The sequence below is a fragment of the Crocuta crocuta genome, unplaced genomic scaffold (assembly GCF_008692635.1).
Source record: "Crocuta crocuta isolate KB4526 unplaced genomic scaffold, BGI_CrCroc_1.0 scaffold551, whole genome shotgun sequence".
Taxonomy (NCBI): Eukaryota; Metazoa; Chordata; class Mammalia; order Carnivora; family Hyaenidae; genus Crocuta; species Crocuta crocuta.
The window spans coordinates 2,617,601-2,634,649 of record NW_027530969.1 but is presented as its reverse complement, the minus strand read 5'-3'; the positions used below and the strand labels follow the sequence as shown (position 1 = coordinate 2,634,649).

The 17,049-nt window shown below is 42.2% G+C and overlaps 1 protein-coding gene across 1 annotated transcript; it reads right to left on the bottom strand.

Moving 5' to 3' along the window:
• Positions 1-1,245: 1,245 nt before the first annotated feature.
• On the bottom strand, positions 1,246-16,337 carry PRSS55 (serine protease 55). The gene is made up of 5 exons (XM_077769730.1): positions 16,214-16,337; positions 11,975-12,167; positions 10,396-10,646; positions 8,854-8,996; positions 1,246-1,592 (listed from the first exon to the last, which is right to left on the bottom strand). The coding sequence occupies exons 1-5, from the start codon at positions 16,266-16,268 to the stop codon at positions 1,290-1,292; spliced, it is 945 nt and encodes a 314-aa protein (XP_077625856.1). The 5' UTR covers positions 16,269-16,337; the 3' UTR covers positions 1,246-1,289.
• Positions 16,338-17,049: the final 712 nt, after the last annotated feature.

Sequence of the window (17,049 nt, the reverse complement as noted above, 5' to 3'; positions counted from 1 at the left end):
TGGAAAAACTTCACTTCTCCCTCAAGCTGTTTCAGTCTCTGTGAGGAGATTTCTAGGTTCTGTCAGCCTGTGAAAATGTCCCCCTGTAGATTCCTGGGTTCCACACCCTCTAGCACTCAATTGGGAGGGTCAGGTGTGGGACAAATTACTGTTTGCCAAGAAGCTTCTTGAAGATGCTGTCCTGCCTTCTGCTAAGTCCTCCAGAATCTGACAGTGTGAGTTGTCAATATAAGACCAAATTACTGAGTGTTGTCATGTGCCTGTTTCCTCTGACTTTCATCTCCATTGGATTCCCTAGGCCACACTAAAGACTAAGTGGTAATTTAGGAAATGTAAAGCTTTAAATGGAAGGTTGGGTTTTTTCCATGATCTACAGCATGGCTGATACTTCTTTAGAAGGAGATTATGAGACAAAACACCTCCTAGTGCTATTTTCCCCCACTCTAACCTTGCTTTTCCAGTGGTCCTGAAGCAGCAATTTTTGGACATAATTTCTTCATAAGCTCTCAGGAGCCTGAGATTCAGTTGCCTTGGGGGCCAGCCAGCTAAAATGTCCATCATCAAGGGACATCTTCAGTACACAGTCCTCTTTTCCTGTTAATTGCACCCTTATTTCTGTGTGGGATGCCACCTGCACCCATTATCAGTGCACATAGTTCTGAATGGCTGGCCTTTGTTGGTTCCTGGAATGGACTTGTCACTTGAACCTCTCACCATGGAGAGTGCCACTGTTGGCCACAGTGACGAGCAGTGATGGACCATAGCACAAGATTGACTGGAGCACAAGAATTAGACCACAGACTTTTGCTAGAATTATGAGGAACAAGTCTCTCTCTTTTTACTGGGGCTATTAAGTTGGTAGGATGCAAACTGGATCATTATGTTGTCATTATGGTCACCACTTGAAAGCTCTTTTTGAGGGTTATCGTTATAAATAAAATAGTCCCTGTCAACATCTGTTGAGCCCCTAGTTTCAGCCATGCCTGAAGCCAAACTCTACTCTAGGTATTTTTCTGTTATGTATATCTATAAATAGCTGTTTTTGGTCTTAGATGGTTTGATATAGATAATTCACCTGCAGTGGAAAGAGTACTGGCTAATGCAGGGACCCAAAGCCCACCCCCCAAGCCAGTGATGCAGTCTGTCTTTCTAGTCCTACTTTCTATTATCACTCTCAATTCCTGGACCTTAGATCTGATCTCATAGCCTGTCCCTCTGCTGGTAGCACACTTTCACACATCTTCCTTGGGTAAGGAATAGCACCTGCTTTATTATCAGTAGAAAATGGCCTAGAATAGCATATAGGACAGAAGGGAAATCAGGAGCCAGAATCTGGGGCTGCCTGTCTCTGGAAATTCTGCAGCATGAGACCTCACTTGTTTCCTGCTGGGAGGAGATCTCATTTCCTCAGCGTTAAAAGGCCTTCCCTCTATCTCGGTCACATTCTTGATCCAGAGGTTGTAATTTTCTAACAAGGTGTATATTCCCGGAGTGTTCTTCTGTCCACAGCTCCTGCCCCAGCTGATGATGCCCACCTGGTACCAATTCTTGTCAGATTTTGTGGTGCAGACCAGAGGCCCCCCACTGTCACCCTGTGGGCAGAGGACACAGTTAATAGTGAGTACCATTCTTGACTGTTCATTTGAGGCAGAGCATAGCTCATGAATTGAGAGAATGCACTGATCTCCCCTGTTCCTGGTTCCTGGTTGCCAAAGGAAATCTTGCCATTGTTGACCAATGCCTACACCTTTCCTGGGCCCAAGGGAGAAGAGCGCTGCTGTCAAGCTGGCTCTGGGAGTTGCAGGTGTAGATTATAAACAGTGGAGAGGACAACACTGAATAGGGAGGAGGAGAGAAAATTGGTAAGAAAAATAATTGCATCTACAATACAGTGAGAGGGGCTGGAAGACAGAGAGAATGCTACACAGACCTAGAAGAATGAGACCTTATCAAATAAGAAGCTACAGGAAGGGCTATAAAAGAAAAGAATGAAAACAGGATACAAGAAGTATTGTTAGAGCTGTGGAAATGAATTGAGTCTCCTTTGATGTGCTTCCAGAGCCATGAAAGAGAATGATGTTCCTTTTTATTTCTTTTGTGTGGGTGTCTGCAGGGCACAAATGAGCTTTTCTAAATGTGTGACCCCCCTGAGGTGGAATCTCATGGGTCTATGACTCACATGATTTATACAGAGAAAATATATGCTTGGTCCTCACCATATACCACTCACATATATGACTTCCTTTTATCCATCTTAATACATGGAAAATGAGGCTTAAGGAATTGAAGACCTGATCAGGGCTACAGAGTAGCCCAACCAGAGTTGGAACCAGGACTTCCTGATCCCAAAGCACACTTTCTTTCCATCTTGTTGCTTGCCTTTCATGGAAGTTGCTGAGTGGCTACAATCATTCAGGCCTTTCTTCAGTGGAGACATAGCTTAATTTACCAATGTCATCAACAGGTGACTAGAATGAATGGAATCTTATAATAAGCTCTAACAGGTGGAGGAGGAACATTAACGTTTCCCAGACATCATAAGTGAGGCACAGAGCTATCCCCTTGACTTTTATTTCTCATCAACCCCACTACCTCACATGAGGTAGGGATTTTGACTCCCATTTTATAATTCAAAAATTGGTCAGAATTTATCAAAAAGTGATCAAAAATTGATCACTCCTATTTAACAAATCTTCACTGTGGAAAAACTAATTGTCAGGCCTTTGGAATACAAAACCTTATGCTCTAGTGGAAGAGAGAAATGTAAACCAATAGAATAAACTGTGTTCGATGGGATAGAAGTACAAACACAACATAGAAGCAGTACAAAGCGAGGAAGAATTGATTATGTTGAGGGGAAGGTCTGTCAGGGTAGACTTCAAAACATTTAGTTTGAAGGATGAAGAGGAATTTGACAAGAAGACTGTGTGAGGCACTGACTGGAGGGAAGTCAGACAGGAAGTAGAGGGACTAGTTAAGAGGACATGAAAATATGAGGATCTGAACCACAAATGACCTTGGATATAAATGATGAGGAATAGTTCCAAGGTCATAGGGAGTGGATAACAGAGATAAAGTTCAGAGGGAAATAATGAATAAATGTGTTCAAATGGAGTTTGGGTTGATTGAAGAACACATCCCCAACCAGAGGGATATACAGAGAATTAACAAAGAGGTGGAGGCTCAAGGACACCCAGTAAATGTGGGCCAAAACCAAAACTGTCCTTTCCAATACAAAACACTGCCTCAAACACTTGTCTGGCTTTTGAGAGTGCGTGTTTTATGTTGTGCTAGTTTTGTTTCAGTCGGTCATTGGGCAAGAACCAAATCAATAGGATTTCCATTCAAATAACTCCTTCCATAAATTTTGTTTTTATAACTTTCTTCATTTTATGAAGGGATGAATGTTATAAAAAATCTTATGAATATGTTGCCTTGATTATATGTTATTTTCTTACACAACATGGAAAGAACTGTCCTTGGGCAAGTAACTCTCTTAAGCCTCAATTTCCACATTGTTCAAATGGAGATAATACCAACCACTTCCCAAGACTGTTAACAGATGAAATTTTAAGAATCTATAAATCACTTGGCACAGGGTAAATGCTATGGAACAAATGCCCTAGAAATGTATTAATATTGTTATTTTACCCTTATGTATTACAAACATTGCTTATAAATTTAGGAAATAGAGATTCTCTTCATGGACTCTTGGGACCAAGAAGGACATCTGTACATACATGTTCTTTTATGCATGAACTTAATTTCTTTCTTTCTATTGGAAAGAAAAGGCAAAGATTACCTCAAAGGAGGGTCTGGCCTCAGCCAATTAAGGACCCAGGACTGATGACAGCCAGGGCCGCATCACTGTCAGCTTATTGCTAACAATAGCTAGGTGCCTAAGGAAGACTTTCTTCCAAGGACTAAGTCTGATAGCCAGAGACCTGTCTGGTAAGAAACATACTGACCACAGGAGCCTCTCAAGTTCACCACACTGAGATAATTATGCCATGTGATCACTCCTGTCTGTTTTGGGATAGAAGCAGATGACTTGGCTTCCAGCCTGGCCACATTACCACCTGGACTTCAAGCAAATCTCTTAAATTCTAAATTTCTGTTTTCTCTGGCAGTGAGCACTGCCCAGCCCATGGTACAAGGTAGTGGAGAAAATGAGGTTGTTGAATATGTGTAAAAGAGCTAGGAATTTATTACACTGCTTTGGATTCATTCAGATAGTGAAGGGAATGATTGATGATTGAAATAACCATGTTTTGTCATCTGTGAAACAGTCTTGATCAAATATTTCCATATATTCTTTTCAAGCTCTAAAAAGTCTGTAATTCTAAAAGTAAAAGATTCTATGGAGGGAAATAAGACTTCTGTGAAAGCATCATGGGTGATGAGCTCAAGATAACACAGGGCGGTGAAACTACTCTGTATGATACTATAATGATGGATATGTGTCATTATACTTTTCTCCTAACTCAGAGGATGGACAGCACCATAAATGAACCTTAAAGTATAGCATGAACTTTGGGTGATATGATGTGTCAGTGTAGGTCTATCAGTTGTAACAAATGTACCCTTCTGATGGAGGATGTGGGTAGTACGAGAGGTTAAACCTATTATACGGACGGGGGTAAATGGGAAATCCTTATACCTCCTTCTCAGTTTGGTCATGAACCTAAAACTGCTCTAAAAAAATAAAGTAGTTAAAAATAAAAACAGCTCAAGTCAAAATCCAAGTCAGCTTGGCAGTCCCATGACCAGACATCCCAACAGCCGAGCTGATCTCCTCTCCACCTGCAGACTCTTAGCCTCCTTGAGGACCTTTCTCAGACATCCCCTCCACTAATGCTGTCTTACTGATAGATAGTTGCTGACTTCCTTGGAAAGTTCATCTATTTGACAAGCATTTGTTGAGCATTTTTCACGCGTCAAGCTCTGCACTAGGCACTGGGAATTCACACATGAATACGACAACATTTCTGCTGGAGCCAAGACAGATAAGAAAACAGTGCATTTTGTTCTTTATTTCTTTTTTAAGGTTAGCTATCTTAGAGAGAGAGCCAGTGGGACAGAGAGAGAGAGAAAGACAGACAGAGAATCGAGCCTGATGTGGGGCTTGATCCCACGAACTTGATCATGACCTGAGCCTAAATCAAGAGTGGGATGCTCAACCAACTGACCCACCCAGATGCCTCTAAAAATTATTTTTAATTGAACTCTTTATTTTTCATAGTATAACCTTTTTAAGGCTACTACAAAGAGGAAAAGTGTTGAGAAAAGTAAAGAAAAAATTCAGTTGTTTTTAATTATAATATTTGATTAAATTTTTTAATGTTTATTTATTTTGAGAAACAGAGACAGAGAGTGAGCAGGGGAGGGGTACAGAGAGAAAGAGGCACAGAATCCAAAGCAGGATACAGGCTCTGAGCTGTCAGCACAAAGCCCAATGTGGAGCTTGAACTTATAAACTGCAAGATCATGACCTGAGCCAATGTCAGGTGCTTAATGGACTGAGCCACCCAGGCACCACTGTAACATTTTATTTTAATTTGTATTTTAAATATAGCATGATCTTATTACTATTATTTTGGGCATATTTAAATGTTTTCATTATAAAATTATCATTTTCCTGAATTATGTGATGACATGGTTTTTAAAAATTTGCTAAATATAAAAGTATGATTTTATTTTTAAAGTCAATTATTTTTAAGCCCTAGGGGACTGTCTTCCTGGTTTATCTGTTTTTAAGTGATGATAATATCGTGTAATTTCAGAAAAATTTCCTTGACTACATCACTGTCAGCTTATTCTTAACAATAGAAAGCTTTCTAAACAGAGAGCAAGGCTTCTCACTTCACAATTTTAAAAACAAGGCTTAAAATGATAACAGCACATTCATTTATAACATTTTTAGATAATAGATAATTAATTCTAGAAGCTTTCACTAAAGTACATGTTAGTAGGAGAGGCATTAAAGCAAAAATCCTAGACTCCAGATGGTAGATCTAGCAAAGGGTACAAAAAAATGTCCTCAAAGATGACACTTAATTATTTCAAATTTTGCCATAGTTGGCTTTGGCCATTTGAATGTGGGATAGTGTTGAATCAAACAGATTGAAATAGGAGGTGGGAGTGCTCGTGGGTTCTGATTCTTATATTCTTGGGTGAGCAGTGGGAGGGACAGCCTGGGATACAGCAAGTCTTCCATGCCTGGCACAAACCTCCCTTGGTGATATTGCTCTGCCCACTTCCCCCGACTCATCTTTTATGACTTTTGGCTTCTGAAATATTGGAAATTCCCTGAGGATATGATGCTGTTTCAAGCCTTTGTGATTTTTTCCCACATTCTCTCCAAATGCCCTACCTTTTCAATCTTATCTATTAAATGTTATTTCCCCTTTTCTATTGATATTGGAGCCCTTTTCTTCCTGCTTCCCTATGAAATGGTTGCTCTTTGAGTCTGTGGCCTGGCTACGATCTGAAATCTTTCTGTAATTTCTATTATTGGGAAGCTTTGTCTTCTCTTCATTATTTAATTTTGATACAGTTGTAGAATTATGTGCAGTTGTAAGAAATAATACAAACAGATCCCATATTCTTCCAATAATAACATCTTGCAAAAGCGTAGCACAACCAGGATGTTGACATTGACATAGGGATCCCTCATGTTGCCCTTTTTGTGCTACATCCACTTCCCTCTCACCTGCAACCTTTCCTTAATCCATGGCAACCACAAATCTGTTCTCCATTTCTATAATTTTGTCATTTCTACAATGTTATGTAAATGGAATCATTCAGGGTGGGACTTCTGGGGATTGGCTTGTTTCACAGAGTATGAGTCTCAGGAGACCCATCCACATTGTTGCATGCATCAATAGTTTCTTTTTGTCAAAACTGAGTAGTATTACATGGTATTTGATGTATCACAGTTTAGCCATCCACATCTTTCAAGACTATTGTTTTCAATTTTTGGCTATTATGAATGCTATAAACTGTCCTGTACAGGTTTTCATGTGAATACATGTCTTCATTTCTCTGGACTAAGTGCCTAAGACTGTCATTTGCTGGGTTGTATGGCAGGAATGCATCTAGTTTGTTTTTTTTTTGTTTGTTTTTTTGTTTTTTTTTAAAAGAAACTGCCAAACTATTTTCCGGAGTGGTTGGACTATTTTAAATTCCCACCAGCAATGAATGAGTGATTCAGGTCCTTTGCATTTTTGTCAGCATTTGAAGGTGTCACTTTTTTATTTTAGCCATTCTGAAAAGGATGTAGTGATATCTCATTGTAGCTTTAATTTGCATTTGCTTAATGGCTAATGGCATTTAACCTCTTTTCATGTTATTTGCCATCTATATATCTCGTTTAGTGAAATGTCTGTTGGCACAAAAAAGTGTCTCCCTGTGACACATTTGGCTTTTGTTTTACGATATAATGTCCAGTACTTTTAGCTGTACTTAGTCAGAGGGATTGGGGGAAATGTGTCTACTTCATCTTGTTGAGAACCAGAAGTTCCAATTCTCTTTTTTTGTTTTATAATGTTTTAAAGTGTCCAGAATATGAAGAAAACACAAGGTTAATGTGACATTGATTTTGTCTCTCCTTTTGGTCCTCACAGTATTCACCACGTGGGAGACTCCTTCTAAACTCAGCATCATTGGGGCACCTGGGTGGTTCAGTGAGTTAAGCATCCAACTCTTGATTTCAGCTCAGGTCATGATCTCTGGTTCGTGAGTTTGAGCCCCGTATCGGGCTTTGCACTGACAGTGCAGAGCCTACTTGGGATTCTGTGTCCCTTGCTCTCTGTCCCTCCTCCATTCACTTTCTATCTGTCTCTCAAAATATATAAATAATCACTTAAAAAATAAACTCCACACCATTGTTGCTGGAGTCCATTCTTCCTTGCCTCAGAGCCCCTTCTCCATTCTCTTCTCCCTTGATTCCTTCAACCTATCCCAGAAACTCCCTGAAAAGGCCCCATCTCAGAGCCTACCAGGGGTAAACAATAATAGATAATTCTGTAGATACTCTCCCCTTCCATGAGACAGCTTTTTCATTACTCCATAGAATATTTGAAATCTACATTCATAGTTTTACACCAGTGACCAGATCCATTGCCTAGCAAATAAGTAGGAGTAAGTGGGCTCTTCAAGGTGATGATGAAGAAAGCATCTCCCAAGAGAAAGAAAGAACCTTAAGCTTTAAAGACAAAACCTATCATTCATCCTTAGAGCCATAGAAAACTAATTTCTGAGTTTTTCCTCTATTTTTATAGCATCAATCAAAAATATTTTTCTCTTTAATTTGCTGTGTTTATTTTATTAAAACTAAGACATCAGTCTTCAGTTCATCCACATGTATCATCCAAAATATTATTGGCATTTACTCAGTAACTGCCTTCTCAGAAGATAATGGGCTCCTTTAGGTGAGAAACTATGTCTCATTTATGATGGATTCCCTAGGGCTTAATGTGTGTAACAGTAGTTGCTAAATTAATGAAAATGAAACAATTCCTTATATGAATCTCAAATCCTGTTTGTTTTTCAAGAAGTCCAAGAAATGGAAAAGTCTTGGAGTCCTATTTTTGTAGTGTATCTGGAGAAGAGCAGAAATATTTATGTAGTGTTGCTGCATACTGACTCATGGGCATGCACTAATTCCAAGGATCTGACAAAGAGCACTCCACAGTCCGTGACCCCATTCCCCCATTCCCATGGCTGAGCCCTGATTCCTATACATTTTCCAGACTCTTATTGTCTTTCTCAGTGAGGAAAGGATACCCTTGCATTGACAGTCCTGAGGTGATAGGACTCTGTAGGGTGAGGGTGGAGATACCTCCTAATTACCTGGCAAGCATCAAAGCTCTCATTCTCATATCCAGCACACAGCATATTCTTGGTAAGTCTTGGAAATGCCTTTGAACATTTCTTCCAATCTATGATGATCATAGGCACTTTCATCAGATCAGTTTTCATAGAGTTTTTGTCGTCTAGTCCACAGAGAAAGCACATTAGAAAAGTCATTAGACAGCAGTCCCGGTGCTGATAATGCAACCAGATCACGCTACGCTTCCCCATGTCCCATGAGCCTCTCGTCCACCTTCCTTCACATCCTCCATTCTCCACTTCCTTCCAGTAACCCCATGCAGTTCACTTACTCTACCATCCCAGGCTTGTCCGAACAATTCTCCTCCTACTTGAATTATTCCTCTTATTCAAAATCACATTCTTGCTCCTAAGCAGGCTTCCTGCTTGACTCCAACCAGCCCTACATACTTGACTTCTTGGAACTGGCTATTGATCATTTCTTAACATAATCCTGCCTCTTCAGCATGTGTACCTATTGTTACTTTTTAATATGTGAGTGTGGCACTTCCCCAAAACAGGCTGCTGAAAGTGGGTTTGCACTCCCAGTAAAAATGCTTTCAAGTTCTCCAGGCAAGGGTAGGTTGGTTAAGGGTCTTTATAGGGGATTTGCCAAGGTCCACTCTGGACTGCTGGCTTTCATGAACTTGTCTGGACTTCTATCTCATTAACCCAGACCACACAGATTTCCAAATTATTCTCCTTATTGAGTAATTTTAGTCTTAAATGTACTCATCTGCTACCTCCTCACTTCTAACTCTCCAGTAGTGCCCAGATCCCAGAAACAATGTTACTTTAGTTGTCCTATAGTTACCAAACTCCTGAAATACGTACCATCTTCCAGACCCCAGCTGGTTGCAAAGCTCCTTATGGACTTAAGAGTCTTGTTCAGGCTTGAGACTGCTGTACTGTTCCCATCTCTTCCCCTACCTATTTTCTTTGGGGATAATCCAAGGGGGCTTTCATAATCCCTTTCTACCCTGGTACAGTTTCTCCTATTTTGGCCAAGTAATAATGTAACAACAAGTAACAACAGATTCATTTCTAAGAATGGTTGGGCAACACTCCAGGACCATCAAAAGTCTAGGCCAGGGCAGGCATCCTGAATGCCCGTAGGAACCAGGTGGGAAATATCAATGTGTGAATCAAGGCAGATGTGAGTGAATAAAAAGTATGGGGCCCCCTGGCAAACTGGAGAGTTTAAATGCAGTTAAACAAACAAACAAGGCTGCTCTGTGCTGGCTGAATATGACCACACCCGGGGATTGGCTTGGACCTAACATCTCAGCTTGGGGCTTTGAGGAGATGCTTCCTTGGCACTAGGAAGAGCTGAGATTTGGCATCTCTGAGCTTCAGGTATGCGGGGATTTGCTCCAATCCAAGTCCTTTTCTCTTCTCTCCTTCCTTGGTCCCCTCTCCTTTCATGCTCCTGTCCATATCTTTTGATTTACTGGCCCATCCTCAGATACCCATGATGTGGCTCCTCCCCCAGAAGCTCTCAAGAAATGTTGAGCAGTCACGTACCAGTGTTGGTCTGACCCCATCCTGCCACCCAGCATTTGTGCCACATGGAGGGGCTGAGCTTCCTGGGCAGGCAGATGGGCTCTTTCAATCCGCTGAAGGTGATGGGCAAGGCCAACAGCAGCAAGGCGATGTCATTGTCCATGTTGACTCTCTGAAAGTCCTTGTGAAGAATTATGCTGGTAACCCTCTTTATTTCCAGGGATGGGCTTCTTAAGTCATTGGTTCCTAGCACAACACTCAAGTCCATTGGACTGGTGGTATAGAGCCAGACAGGGGGAAGAGGGAGGGGAAGAGAAGTCACAAAGCACAAAGAACTTGCTATGCCCCAAAAACCTAAATCCCATATAGTTCTAGGGGCCGTAAGAACTTGTCATACTGGGGCTGCTGTTCAGAAGATGTGAGAATTTGAAGAAGGTAGAGGGAAGTGAAAGAGCAAGAGTGGCAAGACCACAGCTATGTCGCTGCTCCAGCACAGTCCTAGAGATGTGAATGGCACATTCCTGCTTAATGTTACAGAAGAAGTTTTAGCTTTGGGGACTCCAAAGAATACAGAAAGGACCACTGTATCAAACATGCTTCAGATAAGTGAGGTGTTATTACATTGACTTGTCTACCAGCAACTTAATAGACTCAGCACAGAATTTAATCTAGTCTACCATTGATTAAGCAGAAAGAATCTTTGATAATAATTTAGTAATTCTCTCCAAGCAGAATGGCTAGAAACTTCCCAATAACCAATCCTTAAGTATATTATAGAAGCATATGCAACAAGTTTCCTTGGTTATGCCATGGTGAAACTTTCCCCTATTTTTTTATTAACTTTTAAAAGTCAACCTTTCTTTGCATCTTCAAACTTTCTTGGGGTAGTGTAGCAGATACAGCAGAAAGCATAAGCTCTGGAGCAGGACTTAATTCCTATTTCTGTTTATTGTATGTGCACCTTCTGTGAGTCATTAGGCTGATTGGATCTGTTTCCCTATCTGTAAAATAGTGTTGCTCATTCTACCTGCCTCTGAGGGCTGTTGTAAAATTGAATGAGTTAAAATGGGGTTATTCATCTACCTGTTTCAGGGTTGATGTCTGAATGAATAAGTTAATGCAGGTAGTTTCCTAGCAGGTAACTGAATCATGATTATGCTAGATTTACAACCAGTCTCCTGGAGTGCAGAGAAAACTCCACAAGTAGCAAGTAAATAGGGTGTCAGACAGCCCAGGATCTCAGACTTCCAGAATTAGGAGGGTTTCTTCCTAGAAGGACTTAAATGTCCTAGAAGAGGCAAACGGACCAAGCCCTTTGACTCCACCAAACCACAAATGTTCCTGAAAAGGACAGTGTGTGACCTCAGGGAAACCATAGTTATTAGTCCTGGGTGACAATGAGGAGGACACAAAAGATGCTAGTCTCATGTTCACTGCCTTATCTTCCATGGGGCTGGTGGTGTTGGGTAGTAGTCATTCCTGGCTGACTCAGGACTGACCAGGTCTAGGATTTCCTTCAGCAATCAGGTCTTGTGCTGAGTGTGGGTGTGCCCTGGGGGCTTCTGAATACTATCAGAAGCAATGGGATTTTGATACTCACGATAGCTCTTCAGAAAATAAGCAGTGAGCAGCAGTGACAATCCACCACTCGTTGATGATTGCGCCACCACAGAAATGTTCATTTCTTGCCTGAATACTCACCTGCCATGGGAACTCACCCACCTCAGCCTCCATCCCCCCTATGATTCTGGAATACTGAGTTCCGTCCTCAAAAATGGGTCTTTTACCACATTCTGGTAGAATGAAAGAGACAAAAAGGGAAAAGATGCGACATTTGGTCAGTTTCCATAGAGGCTTATAAGTAGTTATCACTATACCCATTCTAGAGATGAAGAAAGAGAGGCTGGCCCTGTAAATCACCTCTAGGAACATAAGTAAGCCAACAGATGGTTTATTTTGTTAAACAGAGTCTGGGACCTGGGTCAGAAGTGTTGGCTCTATCTCCTCTCACAGCATTATGATCTCAGGCAAGTCACTTCACTGAGTTTATTTCTGCTCTAGTCCAAGGAGAAATCACAGTAAAATACTTGGTCCAGAGCCATCCCTGGAGTGGTAGGCAAAATAATGCACTCCCCCCACCCCACCATTGACATCCACGTCTTAATGGACCACATCCTGGAACTTGTGACTGTTACCTTCCAGGGCAAAGGGGATTTGGGAGATGGAATTAAAGTTGGTAATCTGCTGATCTTAAAATAGGGGATTATTATGGATAACGGTACAATGTCCAATGCAGTTACAAGGGTCCTTAACATGGTGGAAGGAAGTAAAAGAGAGGTGTGACTGTGGAAGAAAAGCATGCAGAGATGCAGCATTGCTGGCTTTGAAGATTGAGGGGCCACAAACCAAGGAATACAGATGACCTCTAGAAGCTGGAGCAAGCAAAAATCTCCCCTAAAGCCTCAGATTACGAACAAAGTCCTGGTGACAGCTTGATCTTCGCCCGCTGAGATCTGTGCTGGATATCTATCCTACAGAACTGTAAGGTTAAACATGCATGTTGTTTAAACCATTAGGTTTGTGTTGGTTTGTTACAGCAGCCACAGGAGACATACACATGGGAAACCAGAAAGGTGGCCCAGAAAGGGCTAGGACCTACTGCAAGCCTTGAGCTGTGGTAGGTTAGAACACTGTGTTCCAAGCAGAGCAGCTCCATGCTCTGGGAAGCTGAGAGCAAAGAATGTGGCTGCTTGTGAAGAGAAGAGAATTCACCTCTGGAGAGAATATGGGTGCAGCTCTTTGCCCTAGGAGGAGGAGATACTCCATTAATATTTGCTGACTTGAAGGTCCACTTTGTGTTCTGGAACAAGGAATGAATTTGACTGTAAAGAGCCTAAGATCTGCTCTTGTCTCTTTCTTGATGCTACTTTTCCAACTTTTCACTCAATGAACATTTTGAGGATTTTGTAGTGTAGGTTGGAGTGACCTAGTAGTGGTCATTTTTTTTTTCCTTAAAAATAAAGACTAGAGTGAAAATTCAACACTATGTGTCAAGAGCTTCAGCTGTCAGTAATCTATAAAGGCTTTTTTCAGAACTTAAAAAATTTTTTTTGTATTTATTTATTTTTGAAAGCAGAGAGACACACAGCACTAACGGGAGGGGCAGAGAGATAAGGAGACACAGAATCTGAAGTAGGCTCCAGGCTCTGAGCAAGCTGTCACCACAGAGCTCAACATGGGGCTCAAACCCATGAACTTCAAGATTATGACCTGAGCCAAAGCCTGACATTCAACCGACTGAGCCACCCAGGTACCCTCTTTGCAGAACTTTTGAATCTGTACTTCCTCTTTTATTTGCCAAACACACATAGATGGTTTGCTGTATGTCACACACGGTTACACTCTACAAAGACCAGTTTTACTTAATTTTCATAACAATGTTATGTAGTAGGTACTATTATTATCATCCTCATTTTATGGTTGAAACAGCTGAGCGACAGAGTTTAAGCAATTTGCCCAGTGTGACATTGCTAATCATGGGCATACCAAGTTTTGAACCAAGACAATCTGGCTTCATGCTTGGTGTTCTTAGCACTACTCAGTGCCACTCTTTGGGATATTCTTCTCTCAGATGGCTGCATGGCTCACTTTGCTCAGGCTTTTGTTCAAGAATCACTTCTTTGGAAAGGTCTTCCCAGTCCCTCCCATCCTGGCCCCTCTTTATCTCCTACCCTGCATTATGTTTCTTCATGGCTTTATCATTGTGTTAAGTCAGACATTATTCATCCCTCTTTGTCTGACATCAGAATGTAAGCTGCATCTAGGGAAGGAGACATGCCAGCCTTGTTGCTAGTGGAACCACAGCATCACAGCTGGCAGGCAGGAGCAATGGTGAATGATCCTCTGACTCAGTGGTTGCACTCCTGGGAATTTATCCTAAGGGAAGAATCTGGAATTCAACAGTATAAAGATGTTCACTACAGTGATCTCTATAATGGTAACAGATTGAAGACATCCTCAAGGTCATGACTAAGTAGAGCACCTTCGTTCAGCCATGAAAATTATGCTTATGGAGAGCTTTGAATGATGTGAGCCAAATGCTCATGAGACAATGCTGAAGGGAAAGTCAAGATAAAAAAATCATATACAAACTTATGGCTTCAATCATGTTAATAAGCTGGCCTTATGCATGCGGGAAGAAATGTGCCACAATACTAAGAGTGATTATGAACTTGAGGTTTGATCAAATGATGGATGACTGCTATGGGTGCCAGTTGTGTAACATCTCTGAGAAGCAGAATATGGCATTTGCTAAGAAGGTAGAAACTAGGGTCCCACAGCCCAGGATCCAAATGGTGTCTCTGTTGCATACTGATTGAATGATTCAGAGGAAAACTACAAACCTTGCTTATACTCCCTTTCTTCATTCTTAAAGTGGACCTACCCTATAAGACAGATGCACAAGGTGCCTGGGTGGCTCAGTCAGTTAAGCTTCTGATTCAGTTTTGGCTCAAGTCATGATTTCACAATTCATGAGTTTGAGCCCCATGTGGGGCTCTGTGCTGACAGTGTGGACTCTGGGATTCTCTCTCTCCCTCCCTCTTTCTGCCCCTCCCCTGCTTGTTCTCTCTCTCTCAAAATAAATAAATAAACTTAGAAAACCCAGATGCACAGATTAAATGAGATAATGAGTGTTAAAGTGCCCAACACAGTGCTTGGCACAGAATAAATCCTCAAGCCACATTAGCTGTCAGAATTAGCTCTTGCACCAAAGTCTCCATGAGGCTGGCAGCTGGGCTCCATTCTCCATCTTTGTCCTGAGAACAACCAATATCACCAGTGTAGAATTGTGTGGACTTGGAGATTAATACTAGAGCACAAAACCCCCAAGCTGTGATGGAGGCAGTGCTGAAATGGGTGAGAAGCAGCTGCAACTGAACACACTGGCAGAGAGATGCGTTCTGCTGATTCTTTCCCAACACTATGCGCCATCCCCCAATCATATTTCAGTCAACTCCAGGCCAGAACGAAGGAGGCCAGGTGAATAGGCTGTGTTCATTTCATGGAGTAGTGTGTAGAAGGGGGAATGTGAGCCCTGGAGTTAGATGGGTGCAAATCCCAGCTCTTCCACTCCCCCACTGTGTGACTTGGAATAAGATCCTAGCACATGCATGGGGATGAGAGTGGAGACCCCACTGTGAAGGTGTGTAAATTAAACATGGAGAATGATGTGACCCATAAAAGCAGCTAAGTAACCCAGCCTCCTTCCAACCTCAGCCATCCCTTGGAGAAAGAACTACAATGGAGGCAGTAGGAGCTGCCTACTGACAACAGAAGGGCTTGGCCTTCCAGCCTCTTGCACACATGTGAGTGTGCCCAGCTATATTTCTGCTCTGCATCTGCAGTGCATAGGAGCTCTGTCATGCTCTCAGCCCCCATACTCTTTTTCCTCTGATTTGGTGGTCTGACACTCAGCTCATTCTGGGCACTTGTTTCTAGGTACAACATGAGTAACAACTCATGCAGGGATAAATTCTAGGATTTCAAAACTGAAACTTAAGGTCAAACAGTCTGAACTTTGGGCTGGGAAAGAGAGGAAAATAAAGGGAAGTATTTTTGAGAAGGGGTTTGTGGGAAAACCTGAAACTACTGCTCTTGTGCTCTTGTGGGCCAGCCTCTTAGTGGCCAATTAGCTAATCAATGAGCTCACTAACCAAATCTCTCCCTCAGCCCTTAATGTGCACCACTGACTGGATGAAAGTGATGTGAGCAGGACCATTTTCATGCCTAGCCCCCCCTGGAAGAGCTACTCTAGCCACTGGGAGAGGGATCCACATACCGAGATATATGCCCTTGGCTTGGGACATAAGCACCAGCATTGATAACAGGAGCATGGCCTTTGGCTTTGATGTTGGCCTAGGAGGTGATGAAAGCCAGGGCTGAGGGAAATGATGCTGACAGAGCCTCCCTTCTTATAGCCACTCTCTGGCTGGTGATGTCACAATGGGCTGTGGGTTTGAGAACTCCGGTCATGAAGCCTTCTCCTCTTGCCATTTTGCTTTCAAGGTGGTTGCATAGAGGAACCTCATCCTTGAAGCCTTCTTATCTTAGCTTCCCTTCCTGCTGATCTGGGCAGGACCCATCCCTTACTGAGTCCTTGATGGGCACCTTGCTTTTGTCTCTGGTCACTCCCACCCTTTTTAAAGGCTCATATGCCTCCTCTTCCACAAAGCTGGTCATGTAAGTGTTCTTCTGTGAATTTGTGCATAAGACATCAGCAAGGGGTTGCCAGACTGGACCTATAGATTGGGGAGAAGATCCAGGAGGCCAAGAGGCGTCTCCCAGCACTAACACTCTACCCAGTACATTTGCCCTCATAGTTTTCTACTCAGGCCTCTGATCTGGGGCTACAGGTGTGACCCTCACAGGCTGGGTTCAGAGGCCCTGGCATCCCCTATGCCCAGCCCAGCTGGTGACAATCTGTGCTCCCACTGCTTTCTGGTGGAGCCTCCAGATCTCCAGATAGGCCCCTGTCCATTTCTAAAGACGGAAAAGTCAGATCTGAGGTGGAAATGCCTGGTCCATGGCTTCTCCTTATGTAAGCAACTCAGTCATGGGATTTGGACCTTACTATTTTTTCCCTGCACTTTCAACACACTTATTTGGGTGGACTCT

What these genes read in the sequence shown, in the direction of transcription:
- PRSS55 (XM_077769730.1), bottom strand. Translation starts at nt 16,268, where the DNA reads ATGCTCCTGTTATCAATGCTGGTGCTTATGTCCCAAGCCAAGGGCATA. An exon ending in TTATTTTCTGAAGAGCTATC is followed by an intron (nt 10,647 to 11,974) that starts GTGAGTATCAAA and finishes CTATACCACCAG; the next exon opens with TCCAATGGACTTGAGTGTTG. An exon ending in ATGGGGTCAGACCAACACTG is followed by an intron (nt 8,997 to 10,395) that starts GTACGTGACTGC and finishes TCTGTGGACTAG; the next exon opens with ACGACAAAAACTCTATGAAA.